Raw genomic sequence first — 19049 nt, 5'->3', positions numbered from 1 at the left:
CTTTGACCTACAGGCCTTTGACCTACAGGCCTTTGACCTACAGGCCTTTCATCGCCGTGTAAGACACTGTTGTGTAACCCCTGATCAGACATGGTGCAGCACGTAGGCTCCCAATATCCCATTGACTCAGTTGGATGATTATTCTGTGTTTTTATTTTCCCATCAGAGCTACAGTTGCATCCTCTAGGACTGTTTTTTTTCTTCCCTTCCCTGCCACCCCCCCACCCCCCCCACCCCCCCCACCCCACCCCCTCGCTAGCTTGCCTGGGTCACAGGGCTACGGCTCGTCCAGTATTATGTTTAAATAGGTGTATGTTGGGACACACACACCGCAAATGTCATCTGTGTATAAAACAAATGCTGTTATGAAATTATGCAAATGCACAGCAAGTCAAAAGCGTCCGCTTCCCTAGGCATGTGGGAACACTGTTTAGACAGAGAACAGGCAGGGCAGCCTCAGGCCTAACCTCCCACCTAACCTGCTGCTCCACAAACCGCTGGACGTCAACCGCTCATGTCCTGACGGAAACAGGTCTTAGGCTGCCTCAACGCTCATTACTTGAAGGTCAATCCGATGTCTCAGATAAATATATATATATATATATATATATATATATATATATATATATATATATATATATATATATATATAAAACTGAAGATGCTGCCTCCTGGGTCCCTTACAATTTGGTCACTTGTTCTGTTGCGTGTCACAGCTTATGAGCCAGTGTTGGGGTTAAGTACCTTTCTCAAGGGTACAATGGTAGGTATTGATTGTTAAGTGGCTTTGCCCGGTCTTAAACCAGCGACTCAGATGCTCTAACCACTAAGCTACCTGCCTCTCTTAAAGGTACCGCTGCCAGAGAGCGGGAACAGGTGAGCTCAGCTCCTGAAGGACTGCAGGATATAGTCAGACCCGTTAACCCATCCTCCAGGATGTAGTCAGACCTGTTAACCCATCCTCCAGGATATAGTCAGACCCGTTAACCCATCCTCCAGGATATAGTCAGACCCATTAACCCATCCTCCAGGATATAGTCAGACCCGTTAACCCATCCTCCAGGATATAGTCAGATCCTCTAACCCATCCTCCAGGATATAGTCAGACCCGTTAACAGACCCTGACACCGCTCTGGCTCAGGTCAGACTGTCAGTCACAGGCCTAGAAACTGAACTGGAGACAGGGATAAAACAGACCAGTGCTACCTATACTTCCCATAATAGCTGGAATTTGGTTTCAAGCTAATTCAAGTCTCCATAGGGGAACAGACTGGGATCCTCAGGCCTGGGTGCAATTTCTGTATCTGTCTGTGTCCTGGCCAGATCCCATCCCTGCAGCATGTACTGTAGGCACCTCACACACATGTTACAGTATGTCAACGCACATAGCCCAGTGTGAGAAGTGCTATAGAAATAAAATGCACTTACTTACTTACAATATCCCCTGGTAAGGTCCTGCTACAGTTAAAATAGCCTAAATAAATAAATAAATACATCTCTGTACAATTTGTCAAATTATTCAATAACTTCTGGGCATCTGCATGCAAACAGGATTTTTTTGCCATGTTGCATTTTCTCCATTTATAGTGTATTTATAGAGTTAAAAAAGAAGTAAAAAAGAAACATAAAGGGGGAAAAGGCTTCACCTGAGAGGAATGAAGATAGAATGACTCTAAATAAAACAAGAGGGCCTAACGGAAGGTGTTGAAAGCAGAGGGTAAATTATTAGTCTAGAACTTAAACGGTGGTGGTGGGTAGGACAAAATGTGCCTAACCCTGCACAACACAAAACAGATTGGCGAAAGATTACATCATGGACTTCTGCTATGAATTAGACAGATTATGCCACTATGAAATTGGATTTAAACACGGGGAGAGCGCTGGGGAGAAAGCAGGGTTGATTTAATTGATTTAAAATTGGATTATGCCACTTTTTAATCATATGGCCATAAAGTCTTGGCTCAGATTGTATCTATATCTTAACCCGCATTCCGTTCTTGCCTGGGGAATTTACACTGATTAAAGAAGCCGTGACTTTCCGTCATGACATCTAACCTAATCAGTGGGTGGTGATTTGGTGACCCTGCTGCTTTAATGGCATCGCTGCTAACCCATGTTGACAATAAATCTGATAAGATTATAATAAGTAATCGCCCATCATTAAGATTATATACTCTATTGTCAACTTCTTACAACCTACATCAACAATGTCAAAATTTGTGCACGAATTTGTCCAGTTTAAGGTAGGCTAATTCTGCTGCTATCTGCATTAGGCTACAGGAAGATCAGGAGAGACAACCAAACATAGGCTAATATTCATAGCAACAAGCAACACTGAACGAAGGGAAATCATGTCATGAATAAATACGAAGGTGTGTGTGTGTGTGTGTGTGTGTGTGTGTGTGTGTGTGTGTGTGTGTGTGTGTGTGTGTGTGCGCGCGCGCGCGCGCGCGCGTGTGTGCGTGTGTGTGTGCGTGCGTGCGTGTGTGTAAGAATTAGAACAGTTGTGTAGATTTCTTGAGGAGATCCTTTCTCACAAAGTGTAACTGGAGGACATAAACTAGGCCTACACCAACTTGTATTTTCGTCTACAATCTCTCTCTCTCTCTCTATCACTCCCTCCCGCACACACATACACACACACACACACACACGCACACACACGCACACACACACATCTCACAGTTAGCACAGGCCTATATAAAAATATTGTAATTTCTAGAACAAAAAAGTAGGCTATATTATTGACAAGCCTACAGTTAAAATGTGGTTAAAGTTCTCTCTTTTGAATTTGATGAAATAAGTACATCTTATTCAACGCGATGTGCTGCCGTATTCACCTTATATAGCACTAATAAAATAGCCACTTTTCAAATGTTCATGTCACCATAGATTATAAAATATGCTCTCATACCTACATGTTTATTTCAGTCAATAATTAATTGCTAGTACATGCCTAAAGGCTATAATTGTAATTATCAGATTGACTTACCAATGTGAGTTTTCTGCGTAATAATAGGCTATATGAATAGGCTAGATAACATGATTTATAGGCCAACATATTGGGAAAGGTTTTCAATCTCATGCTCTTTGGGTTAGGCCATTATATGCATTCTAATACAATCGGCGTAGCCTACTAACTGCAAAAAAAATCATCAGATATTTTATAAATCGCTTGAACACAAGCTCATATACTTACGTCGTATTGTTTCTCTTAGTGACAACGATAAGTGCTGAGGGTTCCCCTGCTTGCGACGGGACATTGCCCCGGCATTTACTCTGGCATCGCCCGGTGAACGGCACTTGGAGTCGGCTCGCACCGTGTTGGTCTTCCTCTGGTTTCCAATAGCCTAACTTTTCCCAAATTCCTCCAGAATTCAACAAATGGTCTATGCCACTGCAATTCAAACGGTGTTGTTTTTTGGCTGTGTGCGTGCGTGCGCGCTGAAATGCAGGACGAAGAGCGCGAGGATGGGTCAGTTGTCCAGACCGCCTCCAGTCACTTCTTGAGCTCGCGCAACACCTGAGATACAGAAGCCAAATCGGACCTTTATGATGCACGCACGCATGTGATGTCGATCGTTAAACTCAGCTATTTCACTAACCTACAGCTGATGACTTTTATTGCAAATTTGCGGAATACGTTTTTGTGGCAATTCCGTGCGCGGTGCCCTCCTCTGCGGTGCGATGACAGCTAGGGTACGGTGCATACCACTCCTCGACCGGCAAGAGAACGATTATTCAATTAGAAACCTCTTCTTTGTCTTTGTGATATGAATAAAAATAAAATGAGGCTTGTTAGTTGCTAACTCTATGCGGAACCGCTAGAGTCCTTGGTTTCCGTGCTTGCAGACGAGGATGACCCTTTGGCAAAAGTCCTCTCGCGCGTCTTGGCATCAGCGCACAGAATGGCATTGGCAACTCTTTGCTCTGGTTGAAACGAAGACAAAAGACAACAGACACCTCCTCCTCCTTCACTTGAAACCAGCTGAGGTCCAGTGTTTCTCTGAGTCTACCTCTTGTTTCACTGTGGTGATCTCTGGAGCGCTTGAGGGACCCCGCATGTGTGTGTGGCTTTGGCTGCCTCCGTAAAATGGGATAGGATTCAAGTTCAAGTACGGCCGTGACGTTGCGTCCACGCTGAGAGAGACATCAGAGGGACTTCACGAGCATTGGGGGCGACTAGCGGTGATTTGCGCAGCCATTGGCTCACCTGAGCGTCGTTTGCGTGCGCTTGGAGACCGCGGTAGATGGACAGATCAGAAACCAAACCCGCGCGCACGTGAACCACTATGGGCAATTATGCCCTGGTTATCGTTTCTCGCGACTAGTTAGGATTTTCAGGATTAATTCAAAAGACGTAGCCTACTTTAGCAGAAGTCCACGGGCCACTTTGAACCAGACCATTCAGGTAATGTGTTGTGCAGGAGGCCGATTTTCTTAATAGGTACACATTTGATTTATTTTCGTACTATGGAAACTGAAAAGGTCTGGTCGTGAACAATATATATTTAGATTTTTCATTTTTTTTATCAACCCACACCCGTTAACAATCAGTGAATTAACTCAGATGACTAGCGTTGCAGATCTGTTTGTAAAAGCACATAAACATATAAATAGTTCAAGTCGTCAATAAAATAAAAAAGATAACCTAAGTAATAAGGATAATAAGCATATACATACACGCAATATAATCTGACAGGTGACCATTACAAGACATCATTCTCAAATTCACTGATAGCCCATGCAAACATTTTACAGCCTATTGTGTGAAAGAATAGTGGCAATTTGATATACATGTATCTGGTCACTGTCTTGTACAATAGGGGCACAATGCACATGTGAAGCCTCTGTGTGTCTGTGCCGTACAGGCCCTGGCTAGGTCAACACCACTGCCGTGAAGCAACACTGCCCTCTGTTGGCATTAAAGGATCCAGCGCCTGTGCTCAATTGTGCGATGCATCTGTGAGTGTGTGCGTGTGTGTGTGTGAGTGTGTGTGTGTGTGTGTGTGTGTGTGTGTGTGTGTGTGTGTGTACGAGCGCGCGTGTGCGTGTGTGTGTGTGTGTGCGCGCGCGTGGGTGTGTGTGTGTGGCCTCCCATAAGAATTTAAAATAATTTTCGAGTGTATAGGCCCACATTAGCTTTTAAAGGTTAAGAACAGTTTAATTGTTGTGTTCCCTTCATTAATGCTAGACCATACTTACCTTCTAGTTGTCCTAGTTATGATTTCAGATTAATCAGATACACAAATCCCTCTGGGACTTCATGTCAAGTGGCCATGAAGTAGGGGCCTCCTTAGAAAAAAATTTTTTTTATGTAGTTTATACACTGAGGCGCAATTAATGACATATGCTCCTCACTTTTCAGAATATCCCTTTAGACCAATGGGTTTGTATGAGGTGTACATTTTGTATATTATATGATGTTGTATTTTTGTGATTCTGCTTTTAAGTTGTAGGTAATGTTATTTATGTTCATGTACTGTATTGTTATGTGCCGAGATCCAGGACCACAACGGAAATAAGTCTGACTTTTTTGGTGCCATCCTTGACATTTTATGATGCATGGCTTTTGCTCTTTCGTGTATTAACTACTGTTTAATAAACTAAACTAAATGCGTGTTTAAGCCTTTACGTGCCTTCCTGCATACATTTATTTTCACGTTTAGCACTACCCCAATTGAAGGCCTCCTTAAAATATCTGTCACATTCAATGCAGAACACTCACGATGGCATCAAGGGTTGAAAATAAGACATCATAAAATTGACTACATTAATGTCGACACAATTGCCAGAAGACTCATCAAATGCCTTGAAGGCCAGATAGGTCCAGTTATATACTGTAGCCTAGACTGAAGTTCATAAGCTGCTATTCAATAATGTATGATAGGCAATTTTAAAGAGCATTAGAAGTTTGATTGCTGCAGGCGAAGCCTAGGGGACTTTCAGGACACTAATTATTTATACAAATGAAATGTCACAACAGTCTTAAATATATATAACGTCAGGAATAGAAATAGATATACCCTTTGGCTTTACGTGGAAACCGAGAGCACATGTCATAGTTATGTTGTCAGGCAAGAACACACCGTCTGACCTGAGAATGTAAACTTTCACGTGGCATCTTTATTCATCTTTTTCACATTCTTGGTCTAGTGATGGAGGTAGCCTATATCAGGGGTCGCAGATGGAAACACAGCATCGCTCCCTGCTGAGTCCCATCCCCTCTTCATCCTTCTCGCTCTTCCTCAATAATACATAATCGTCTCCATTATAACTTCTGTCTGTTGGCTAAGACTACTACAGCCGGGTGGTATGTAGCCTATGGGCCAGGACACTGACACAATCCCGCTTACGGACACAGGAAACGTTTTAAGTCCAGAGTGTTCGCTCCGAGCAGCAGACATAAGTCTTGCGTGTCATTGGGGCCAGGGTCAGGAGAGACCAGAGAAACAGACCCATCGCGCCACCGGAGGGCATTTCTGCAAAGGGAAGTCGTGCTGAAGCTGATGTCAAGTCATGGATAAGGAGATCAACTTCCTAGTTGCAAAAATGCAGAAATCAAAGGGGTACAGCCACGAGATCATCAGTGTACAAACACACTGAGCAACCGTGTGTGCTCTGATTTGAATCACAGTGACTGAGGACAAAGGACTAACTATGGAAGTCTACTGTAGGACACATCATTGTTAATATGAATACTGCTTTGGGATTTGCTCCTAGTGCCTCATTATGCAATGTTTAATATTAATTAAGAAGATATAACTTATATTATTCATGAGATGATTTGCTTGTCTCTCTTTGTCAGTGTTTGTGTGTGTGTGTGTGTGTGTGTGTGTGTGTGTGTGTGTGTGTGTGTGTGTGTGTGTGTGTGTATGAGTGACAGATTAAGATGCTGCCTTTCTATTGATAATACAACCAGACAGGCTCTTACAGAGGTCAACACAGCACAGTGACTCTTTCTCCCGCAGTTATAAGGCTTTGTCCAAGAGTGGGTAAATAATGTATGCCTATTCCACATTTTAATTAGGATGAACTAACTAACTGTCTTCTAGGAGTTGGGCAGGCAAAGATAGGGGAGGGATCATATTGCTCTTGGACACAGGAAATGACAACACATTGTGACACAGGCAATCATTTTTCTGGTTAAATGTAGGCTACAGTGCAACATAAGGAAGGAGGAAGAAACGAACTGCATAACTGAACGAGTTTCATGTCATTAGAAAACAGTGGTATAAGACAGGACCAATGTGGATTGATGTTGCCAACACAAATTATAGTAGGCCTATGTATGCCTGATCGCTTCAAGGAAACACTTCATTCATTCTATTCATGGCCATCGATCATTGAATTCGACAGGAATATCTGCCACATCCACTCGCTGTCCTATGTCTCCCTCTGGTGGATCTGTCATGGCCTGACAGGCAACAATTCTGTGAGCTGCATGAATCCATCATTGTATGAAAACCATTCATTTTGTTTCGTTTTCTCTAACTTTAAGTAAAAAACATTCCTGTACATTAGATAGGCCTCAATCAAAGTTTTGCGTAATGATGCACACTAACAATCAATCAATCAATCAAAGCTTTATTTGTATAGCGCATTTCATACCCAGAGGCAACACAATGCGCTTTACAGAGAACAAGGGAGGTGGGCAGACGACCCACTCTCTACATATTCCAGAGGGAAGCAAAAAAACAGTAATCACCCGGGGGCCAGATAAGTGAGCTGTAAAAATTCTTCCCTGACCCCTCTCAACAAGGCGATCGAGCAAGCTCCAGGAGTATGTTTGTCTACCGGCTAAGAACATTTATAATGCAATATATTACATTAAATTACATTTCAGAGTGAGAGAGGCTAAAAGCATCATAGGAGAGAGAACATTCTACGGACATGCTACGACATCCACAGCAGACATGGGGGTATCTATCGGACCCCGGGAGGTCTGCTGGTGACAGTGGGGCATCCACTGGACCTGGTTAGAAGACAGGAGGGAGAGAGAGAGGCACTAGGGAGAGGGAAGGCAGAACAGGGTTAGTAGCACATAGAGCCATACAGACCACACAGATATTGAAACAGGCAACCTGGGGCAAGCTCCTGGAATATATTTGTCTAATGGCTAAGAACATTTAAAGAACAATAAATTACATTAAATTAAATTTTCAGAGCAAGAAAGGCTAAGAGCATCAGGTCCAGGCCTAAGCCGGATGTGGACTGATGTGTGTCTGTGTGTAAGTGTGTGTGTGTACTAAATACTACGATATCCACAGCTCCACAGCTGACACTGGACCTGGTTAGAGGATAGGAGGGAGAGAGAGAGGCACTAGGGGAGGCAGAAAACGGTTAGTAGCACACTGAGTCATTGAAGCAACACAGCTGTCAGAACAGAACAAGCCTGTTTCAGGATAACCAGCTTCTGTACACTACTTGATATACATTGCATAGCAGGATAGATACCAATGTATACAGAGGATTCAGAGGTAGGTTTGAGGCTGCCTTTCTGTGTCTCAAGGTACTAGCTAGTGATTGTAGGCTAGGTCGAAAAGGTACGTCTTGAGGTCTCGCTTGAAGACCTCCGTTGTTTCGGCCCTTCTTAGGCACTCCGGTAGGGTGTTCCAGAGGTTGGGGGCATAGAAACTAAAAGCTGCCTCTCCGTGTTTCTTGGTCCTGGCTTTTGGAACTGCCAACTAAGTTCAGCCTTATATGATTTGATGAGTTGATGAGGATGAGTGTCTGGCTTGTTATAGAGCATAGTGAGTTTAATTAATTCAACTCGGTTACCTTTATTGGTACAGAAAACACCATCTCCACCACAGCCAACACACACACACACACACACACACACACACACACACACACACACACACACACACATTGTAGTTTCTCTCCCCTCAGTAATGCTGGTCTGATCTTGTCTCTCCAGTTAGCTGGCTGGCCAGGCGATGTGGTAAGATGAGGTGAGTATAGTTTAATCACTCTCTGTCTCCGCCTGCACACCCTGTCTCCCTCTTCCTCTCTGCCTCCCCCTCTCCACTCGTCCCTACATCATCTCCCATCTTCCCATCTTCCATGCCCAAGCAGCTTGTCTTTTCACTGCTTCTCACCTTGAAGTCATGTCATATATCTGTTCTGCTTTAAGTGTGATATGAAAAACAGATACCCACACAGTTTCACGTTAGTCTCACATGTGCCATTCATTCTGACAACACACACACGCAGTAAAAACTGGATGATGACATACAAGAATGTAAAGTCATGCACTCAAGAGTCGTACATCACAATAACATTCTATCGTACAAAACAATATTCTGTTGTCCATATCTCTCTCTCTCTGTGTCTCTCTCTCCCCCACTCCATGGCGCGATGTACTGTCGTACCACTCCTGCACAGGTTAGGCTCCTCCCACAGACCTGCAAGGAAAGAAAGAGGGTGGAGTTGCTAAGGAGACCAGCAAACCTGCCAGCATATGTAACCCCTCAAACTAAGAGAGTTAGTTAGCCTAGTTAACTCATTTACTAACTAACAAATGAGCTTGATAGCAAACTAATCAAATAATTAACTAACTAAATAACTAACTAAGAACTGCACAGTGAACCTATCGTCCCCCACCCCGATATGCATGTTGTCATCATGTAAAGCTTTTGAATGAGATTGTTCTTAGCGGTCAGTAAAATTGACCAAAAGGTAGGCAATCATTTGTTTCATTGGATTCCTCTCAGCCTACAGAATATACCTAGCCTTGTTTTGAGCAATAATAATAATAATAACAATAACAATAATAATAATAATAATAATAATAATACATTACATTTTACCTGCTCCTCTGTTCCTCGGTGGGCAGGAAGTCCCAGTCATGACCACCACCAAGTACCTGGGCTTCCACCTGGACGCCGACCTCAGCGGAGACACACACATGGAGCACATGGTGAGGAAAGCCTCCAAATGGCTTCACTTTCTGACCATTCTGGCGGGGCATGACCTACTGACCATCTATACCACTCTGGTCAGGCCCTGCCTGGAATATGGCAGTGTTCTCCTCATGGGGTGTACAAACAATCAGGCCGCACTTCTGGAGAGGGTCCAGAAAAGGGCCCTCAGGATCATCCACAGAGGCCGCACACCGGCCCTGCAGCTCCCCTCCCTCCAGAGCCGGAGGGAACAAGCTGCCATCCAGCTGGTCAAAGAAATGCACCACCACCAGCACACACTCCACGACCTGCTCCCTCAAACAAGAGCTGAAAACACCACCAGCATGCCGTCCACAACCTGCTCCCTCAAACAAGAGCTGAAAACACACAGAGACTGCTCAGAAAAGGGACTAACATCACAAGAGCTGAAAACACACACAGACTGCTCAGAAAAGGGACTAACATCACAAGAGCTGAAAACACACACAGATTGCTCAGAAAAGGGAAGAACATCACAGACTTTCCTTGCCGGACGAAATGTCTGAGGACATCAACCCTGCCCACAGCTGTCAGACTTTATAATAAGTCTATATAATGTCCCCAGTTCTTGTCAAGTCTATGATGTGTGCGTCTGTGTGTATAGATCTCTGTGTGTACAGTATACTGTGACATGTTTTTGCATTTTTCATTTCATTTCATTTTAGTTTTATGTCTGGATGGTCATTTTTTGTGATAATGTGTAATATCAGTTGTTGTTGTTGTTTTTGTCTTTTAATATGTGTATCCTTTTAGATTGGCTACTTTTGTAAATTCTGCAATCTTTTTCAGTGTAAACTGTGATTGTGAATTAAACTCAAACTTCCAAACTTCATTTATATAGTACCTTTCTAAACACCCAAGACCTTTACAGGGAGAGACAAGTCAGACAGACAACAAAGATAGACCAGAACAAAAAGGGGCACATAAACCTATTAACTAACTAACTAACTAACTAACTAGCCAACTAACTAGCAACTGACTCTCTACAGGCTGTAGGCCTTGGTGAACAGGTGGGTTTTGGGGGCTGATTTGAAGATGGCTGGTGCGTGGGGTGGAGAGCAGACCCGTGTCTGAGGACCGCTGGTTCCAGGATGGAGTATGTTGGTGGAGAAGACCAGATAGGTACTTAGAGGCAGGGGCATGGAGGGATTTGTAGGTGAGGAAGAGGAGTTGAGTGAAGGAGATGCAGGACATGATCGGAAGCCAGTGGAGTTGGATGAGGTGAGTGAGAACCCTGGCAGCTGAGCTCTGCATGTACTGGAGCCTGTCCAGGGCCAAGGCATTGAAGATGGCCTTGCATTCATTCCAATAGGGAGCCAAACCGTAAAACTACGCCCTCTACTGGTTGGGTTCACTCCCACTCTGTCCTGATATCCAGAGCCCCAGCCTGGTCCTCCATCAGCTAGGCAGTTAGGTCAACATGAAGACTACAAATCACCGAAAAACAAAAACAGTGTTCTGCAACAAGTTGGAGGAGGTAGAGCGCCTGGCTGGGGATCACAAGGTCCCCAGTTCGATCCCAGTTGCTGAAGTGTCCTTATTGCAGAAAACTGTTTTTGTTTTTCGTTGGTCCTTCTGAGGTCTTCTCAGAGATCAGCTTGAGTAGCAGCAACACCAGATGCACCTCCTTGTCATTACAGTAGGAGCTGGCCCAACAGAGTCGGTCAATCTATAAACCCCTCCTTCAATCAATTAGTAGGCTATACATGTATGATTCCTAGGGGAAACACAGGAATATTAGTGTGAAGTCATGGTTAAACTTCCACTTCATGATTCATACTTTAAAAAGGGTTGCCACTGTATATAGAACAATTTGTAACGATACCTTTTCAGAGCCGTTCTAAACAGCTATATGGACGCGTATCCCCCATCCCCCTGACATTACCCCTAACCCCATGGTAACTACCCGTGACACTTGTCTCGCGAGAGTTGGTAACACTAATCTTGCCATGCCAACTCTTTCTGACGTTTATAAAAATGGCAGCGTCCACGATTAGGACTGTTGTCGATCACTGACTACTATTAATTCAGTCTAATGTATTACTATTTTCTCTAGTACATAGATATTAATTCTGAAGGCTACATGTTAAAGGTAAGTGTTTTGTTTTCAGACCGCCCAAATACAGTTTGAAACTGTTCCACAGACTGATTAAAAGTACGTTAGGCTAGCTATTCCACACCGCGCTGCTAGTATAATGCTAAGCATTAGCCAGTACGAGCTGGTCTAGGAACCATTCCCTCTTCAAGCTAAGCTAGGTTAACTAGCTTACTACTGTACTGTGCAGTTTCGTTTATACACTACTATGCCTAGTTGCCAAGTGTGCGTGTCAGGGTGTAGCTAGTATAATACCCCATGTAGCTAGCTGGAAACAATTTTCAATCTTTTGGCTATGGTTCACCAGGTGACGTTAGCTGAATTGGCCTAACGTTACGTATTACTAGTGCTACTATGTTTCCTAGTAATACTCACTATATACTACTAATCGGTGTACTGCGTGTCCTTACGAATCAGGCTAAGTAACAAGAATCTACGACGTTAAATACTTAGCTAGCTACAATTCTGTGTGCATACAAGTAACCCATGTGAATTTGCGTTACCCTTGAACTGCCATATGATGAGTTACCACTATGTTATGTTGTGTGTTGCGTGTAACGTTATACCAGCCCAGCTCTGCGGGTCCATCCACCGTCACCTCTCCTCACCAAATGAAAGAAAACAAGGAAAACTCCGCCCTTTCGGGGCAGGCTTTCCTGGACCACATCAAGCCATGCTGGTACTGGGATAAAAAGGACCTGGCCCACACCCCATCTCAGTCCGAGGGAATGGACCCTGCTACTGAGGCCCGCTACCGGAGAGAGGGGGCACGCTTCATATTTGACGTGGGGACTCGGCTGGGACTGTATCCTTCTCAAACATCTAGCTGATTCCCCTTTGAAATATAGGCTTTACACAAGGAGCTTATATCTAGTGCACACACCAAAGCAATTTCAGATTCAGCTAATTGTTGCCTCTGGCTCTAGTCAGTCTGCAGTCCTGGCTGATTTAAAGGAGTAGTAAAGGGGAAATCATGTTTAGCCCTGTTTTAAGGTTACTTATGATCATATACAATGGTTCAGATTAAAACGTTGACAAAACTAGCACTTTTGAGAGTCGGATAATTGCTCTATCACCGTTTTTGGTCATACAATGGATGTGGATGGGCACCGTGAAAAATCTTTCAAAAAACATGTTAACTCTCAATTTCAAAGACGAAACTCACTGAGGTGTTAGTTGGCGTTCTGACATATAATTTGCCATAAAGTAAGATTCTAGTTCATCTGGAAAGGCTTTTTAAAATATTTTGCATAGAACTATTTAGTCGCAGCACATACGTGTGTAAACTGACGCAAACTAGGTAGCCTATAGCTACATAAACAATAACAATAGCTACCGTAAGTAGTTCCGCTTCCTGAATCCCCTCTGCGGATTGATCTACACATCTACAACGGTCGCTTCAATACAAGTCAATGGATTTCATAAAATGATCAATAAAACCCTACAGGATTCATACTTTGTGGCGAATTTGATGTCGGAACACCAACGGACACCAATTACCCCCTCTGTGAGCTTGTCTTTGAAATCGAGAGTTTAACATGTTTTTGAAAGATTTTTCAAGGTGCCCATCCACATCATTGTACGACCAAAACGGTGGTAGAGCAATTATCAGACTTTCTCAAAAGTGCTAGTTTTGTCAACTTTTTGATCTGAACCATAGTATATGATCATAAGTAACCTTAAAACAGGGCTAAACATGATTTTCCCCTTTACTACTCCTTTAAGTAGGAAGAGAGGGACATCAAGTGCTGTCTTCCCTGATTTTATCCTTAACTGTGTAATCAGACACTATGACACCCTGGCAACGGGAATTATCTATTTCCACCGCTTCTACATGTTTCACTCCTTCAAACAGTTTCCAAGATACGTGAGTACAAGATATGGGCTAGCCAAAATTATTTATTACCGTTGTTTATGACTAATCATCAGAGGGAGTTCAGAAATAGTGTAGTACACTAACACAATATAATAGGCCAAATAACATGTTTTGGTTGAATTGGTTAAACATTCTTCTCAGGATAAATACTGTGAGTCGCTGTGTGTCGTGTCATCCTCAGGTGACCGGGGCCTGCTGTCTCTTCTTGGCTGGGAAGGTGGAAGAGACGCCCAAGAAGTGTAAAGACATCATCAAGACTGCGCGCAGCCTGCTCAACGACGTGCAGTTCGCCCAGTTTGGAGACGACCCCAAGGTGAGTCGTCCTCCGTTCAGCTCAGGCTCTCACCTGGACTCGTCACAGCTGTCCTGTTCCGTGTTCCTGGAAATGACATTGTGGCACTGACTTGGTTGACGCCAACAGGAGGAGGTGATGGTGCTGGAGAGAATTCTGCTACAGACAATCAAGTTTGACCTGCAGGTGGAACACCCCTACATGTTCCTCCTGCGCTACGCCAAGCAGCTCAAAGGTGAGAGGCGCGGCGTTCAATGTCAACACCCCCCCCCCCCCTCCCGAGTGTATTCATGTTTTAAATTCACTATTGCCTGCTTTGTTCCAAGGTGACAAAAACAAAGTTCAGAAGCTGGTGCAAATGGCGTGGACCTTTGTCAATGACAGGTGGGTTACCAACGACCACAGCCCCGCCCCTCCTCTAGAGTTAGTAAATGGTAAATAAAGAGCTAGAACTAACCTGCTTGTCTCCTTCTCTTTGACTCTGTCCTTCTGTCTGGTTCCCTGCCTGCCTGTCTTGTCTGTCCCAGCCTGTGCACCATGCTGTCTCTGCAGTGGGAGCCAGAGATCATCGCCGTGGCGGTCATGTACCTGGCGGGGCGCCTCTGCAAGTTTGACATCCAGGAGTGGACCTCCAAGCAGTCATCGCGGCGATGGTGGGAGCAGTTTGTACAGGACGTTCCTGTGGAGCTGCTAGAAGGTAGGGGCGGGCCTCCCGTCTGAAAAGATGGCTGGTGTATTCAACCCCCCCCCCCCCCCCCCAAAAAAAACAAGTCTGGGTGCAAGAGCAGAGGAATAGGCAATGAATACGGAATATGGAACATGCTCCATCCCGTGCGGTTTCATTCTCGTTCAACGTTTCAACCTTATTGTCTTGAGAAAGTTCAGACATTTGTCGTCACAATAAATGTGTGTGCGTGTGCGCACGTGCAAGGTTATTCTTTTTTGATCCAAATTTTGGACCCCAGCACCACAACTAGGAGAGAAACACACAATGGTATGCGTGTTGTTGTTGTTTTCGGGGCTTATCCTTGTGTTCCCTTCAGATTCCTAGAGTTATTGTGTGATCGCTAATCCCAGGAGTACCCAGAATGTCTTACTGCAGCGAGAACGTCTGGGAACAAGCTATGATATTCGCGGACACCACTGAGAAGACTTGTGGATTTTGTGCGTGGAAGATGATTGGCCCACGCCAATAGTGGGCTGTGCGGGGGAGGCTGATTGGCCTTCCTGATTGGCTGTTCAAATGCAGCTGGATTTGAAAGGAATGCGGTGGCTCCGTCACTACGCCCGTCTTTTGTGGCCCCTGACTCTGATGTAGAGCAGGTCGTCCAGTGATCATAGGGTCAGCGGTTCAAATCCCGGCTCCTCCTGTCCACATGTCGAAGTGTCCCTGGGCAAGACTCTGAACCTCAAATTGCTGTGAGCAGGCTAGCACCTCGCACGCCAGCCACCGCCACCGGTGTGTGAATGTGTGTGTGAGTGGGTGAACGAGAGGCCATTGTAAAGCGCTTTGGATAAAAGCGCTGCATAAGTGCCGTCCTTTTACCATCCATTTACCATTTACTATGTGATTGCTGACCTCGGCTTGTCTGCCGTCTGTTCTTACTGTTGCGGGGGTTTGTCCCAGACATCTGCCACCAGATCCTGGACCTGTACTCCCAGGGCAAGCAGCCCATCCCCCACCAGCTGCAGGAGAAGGAGAGGGGGCCCCCCCTGCCTCCGGCTCCACCGGCCCCGCAGGGCCAGCCGCCGGGCACCAACCCTCCGCCTCCGCCACCCAAGAAGAGCTCCCCCCAGGGCGGCAGCCCGCCTCGCCAGCTCAAACGCCCCCACGTGAGTGTGTCCTTCTACTTTAGGCCTTCGTCCCTCCTGTCGGACGAGTGTTTCCAGCATGGATTGTACAGATTGGTTATGAGAAGCGAGATTCCGTCTAATGAGCGTCCCTCTATCCCCAGGGGTCCCCTAAAGAAGAGCCCAAAGCACCAGGTACTGCATGGAGAACGACGGGGGATTCAGACGCTTCAGTTTGACTAGATTCACTTTTGATGAAACGGATGTTGTATCTGGCGATTTGTAGTGGGGAAAAACCCCACACAAAAATACATCTGTGGTCTTCAGCAGCCTTTGGTTAATTAATTTGACGTCTGCTTGTGTCTGTTTCAACAGAACAAGTGGGCTCTAAGATCCCTCGCCTGGAAAGCCCTATGCCCCCTCTGCCCACCACACAACCCCCCCCGGGTGAGTCTGAACTCTGATTGAACTCCACCTTACCGCTTCAGTGTTGTCATTGTTGTGATCTCTAGTAGACTGTAGCCAATCCTCCTCCTATCTGCCCATTCATGTGGGCCGGCTGTGGCTCCGGAGGTAGAGCGGGTCGTCCAATGATCGCAGGGTCGGCGGTTCGAATCCCGACTCCTCCTGTCCACATGTTGGAAGTGTCCTTTGGCAAATTGCTTCCAATGCAAAGGAAGTAAATTGCTTCCTTGCATGGCAGTTGCCGCCTTTGGTTTTTGTGTGTGTGTGTGTGTGTGTGTGTGTGTGTGTGTGTGTGTGTGTGTGTGTGTGTGTGTGTGTGTGTGTGTGTGTGTGTGTGTGTGTGTGTGTGTGTGTGTGTGTGTGTGTGTGTGTGTGTGTGTGTGTGTGTGTGTGTGTGTGTGTGTAAAGCGCTTTGGATAAAAGAGCTATATAACCCTAACCCTATTAACTATCATAGATACTTCCAGTAGGTGGCAGCAGAGCACCCTCCTCTGTACCTCATGTGGAGTAGTACACATAGTTGCCTCCCATCAATCACGGTTCTGGCAAAACCGTCTGTGGAATCTACTTCCTGTAGTCCTAGAATCTACTTCCTGTAGCCTGTTGTGCGTCAACATTGCCTCCGGTAGCCCCGCCCACCCAGACTAGTGACCCTAAGAGCAGTTTTACTGTCCTGATGGTTCTATGAATTGAAAGTCTCTCGCTCTCCCTCTGCAGACAGTAAAGCGCCTGTTCCAGCCCCTCCCTCTGAAGCGGAGCCTCCCACAGTCAGCGAATCCGCGCCCCCTCTGCCCCACGCCCCCCCCCCACACCAGCCGCCCCCCTTGCCCCATCGCCCCCCTCCGCCCCCTCCGTCCAGCTACATCATGGGCATGTCCACCACCAGCTCCTACATGACGGGCGAGGGCTACCAGAGCCTCCAGTCCATGATGAAGACCGAAGGGCCTTCCTACGCGCCCATGCCCCCCAACTACGGACCCCCCATGCCCTACCACCACGCCTACCCCCCGCCCAACGCCCCGCCTCCCGGCCCTCCGCCCCCCACCTCCTACCCCCCGCCCAGCCTTCCTCCCCACCCCTCCCCGGCCTACCCTCCTCCGGGCTACAACCACAGCTACCCGCCCCCTCCTCCCCGCATGGCTCTGGGGCACGGCGGCCCCCCTCCCGGGATGGGTATGCCGCCCGGGGGTTACCCCCCGCCACTGCCTGTGCCCCAAGTACAGTCCCAGGTGCCCCTGCCGCTGCCCCCCGGCATGCCCATGAACCGCGGCTGGATGAGATGAAAGAAGGAGGAGGAGGAGAAGAGGAGACGGAGAGAGAGCGAGAGGAAGAGTGGAGGAAGGTTTAGTGGAGTGTAGCTGCGCAGGGCCACAGCTGGATCCCTCTCTGGGTCTTTCTGTCTATAGACACAGGAAGGACGCTTCCCCAGAGTGCTCTCTGATTGGCTGGAATCCCATATCCTCGTGAGACCATCCTGATCTAGCTCACGTTCAGTTTGACTCCGCAGATCAGTCTGGTCTTCCTCCTATCTCCAACGATTATTGTGGCCGGAGTGCTTGCCTTGACAGACTAACTCCTTCAGCCAATCAGTGTAACAAAACTTTAGCCAAATCAAGTCTTTTCCTCAAAGAAACTCTGCATAGCCTACTCTTATTCTTGTTTAATTGTTATTATTGAGTCAATTTCTGCAATACTGCACTTATGGCTGTGTTCATTATGCTAACATTTAACATTACTTCTCATTGCTTCGGGAGAATGTTTTGCTATGGGAACCACTCAGGGGCTATGTTCTACTTGAGGGCAGAACAGCAGTCAAAACACAGTCCTTGATTGGCCCGGTCAAAACATTAGTTCGAGAACAATCGTTTAAGATGGGGGGCGAGACTGATCTGCGGAGTTAAACTGAAGGTGAGCTGGCGAGACCAGGATGGTCTCCCCAGGCTAGGAATCCCAGGTATCTGAAGGTTGCTTCCTGTGGAATCTGTGGTTTTATTTTTTAGGAGAGAGATTCTTGTTTGTTCCACATTCCAAACATTTCATTTTTGGGGAAAAGATTGCATTCTTGGTTTGTTTGTATATTAAATACGTTGTCAGTTAAACACAGGGAGAGAAGAGAAGAAATGCCATGTACTCTCTCCCGAAAGATTTTGGCTCCTTTTTGCTTTCATTTTCTGTTTGTTTTTGATATTGTTTTCACTACTGCAATTGACTTCATGGTCATGTTTGAAGAGGAAGAATGATTTAATTCTGTACCCAATGCTGTAGTCAGTCTGCAGTATTGATATGTTGGGGCTAACTTACTGTTGAAATGAGAACACCAGAGCGAGAGCTCTGTCACACTGGACGCTGACGGGAAGGTGTATTTGTACATTATGTGAAATCATGACTGATGCAACGTGAAATCTTAACTGATGCATCTTTTTTAGATAACTTATATCCATATGTGCCTTAGCTAGGCTCCCTGTAGCAGATGGTTTGTTGTGAAGCACCCTGTTGCACACCATTGGTTCTGTGTCTCATAGGCACTTGGGATAATACAAAAATAAATAAATGCAATTTAAAAAAAATAAAATAAAAAATAAA

General features: G+C 45.7%; 2 protein-coding genes across 2 annotated transcripts in view; one reads left to right on the top strand and one right to left on the bottom strand.

The window, feature by feature from the left end:
• Positions 1–3263, bottom strand: part of bcl11bb (BCL11 transcription factor B b) — a gene marked incomplete at both ends in the record, with an annotated part of 25809 nt that extends 22546 nt beyond the window's left edge. The window contains one exon of the mRNA XM_084439441.1: positions 3200–3263. Coding sequence (XP_084295567.1) covers positions 3200–3263 — 64 coding nt within the window. The remainder of the gene's footprint in view (positions 1–3199) is intronic.
• An 8657-nt stretch (positions 3264–11920) lies between these two features.
• On the top strand, positions 11921–18961 carry ccnk (cyclin K). Its single transcript, XM_084439509.1, has 11 exons — positions 11921–12039; positions 12612–12847; positions 13828–13909; positions 14100–14231; positions 14340–14445; positions 14537–14594; positions 14738–14907; positions 15838–16043; positions 16166–16196; positions 16377–16448; positions 17184–18961. The coding sequence occupies exons 1-11, from the start codon at positions 12031–12033 to the stop codon at positions 17747–17749; spliced, it is 1668 nt and encodes a 555-aa protein (XP_084295635.1). The 5' UTR covers positions 11921–12030; the 3' UTR covers positions 17750–18961.
• Positions 18962–19049: the final 88 nt, after the last annotated feature.

The sequence above is a fragment of the Borostomias antarcticus genome, assembly GCF_949987555.1.
Source record: "Borostomias antarcticus genome assembly, chromosome: 6".
NCBI classification, from domain to species: Eukaryota; Metazoa; Chordata; class Actinopteri; order Stomiiformes; family Stomiidae; genus Borostomias; species Borostomias antarcticus.
Note: the sequence above shows the minus strand (reverse complement) of the source record. Positions and strands in the feature narration are given on the sequence as shown.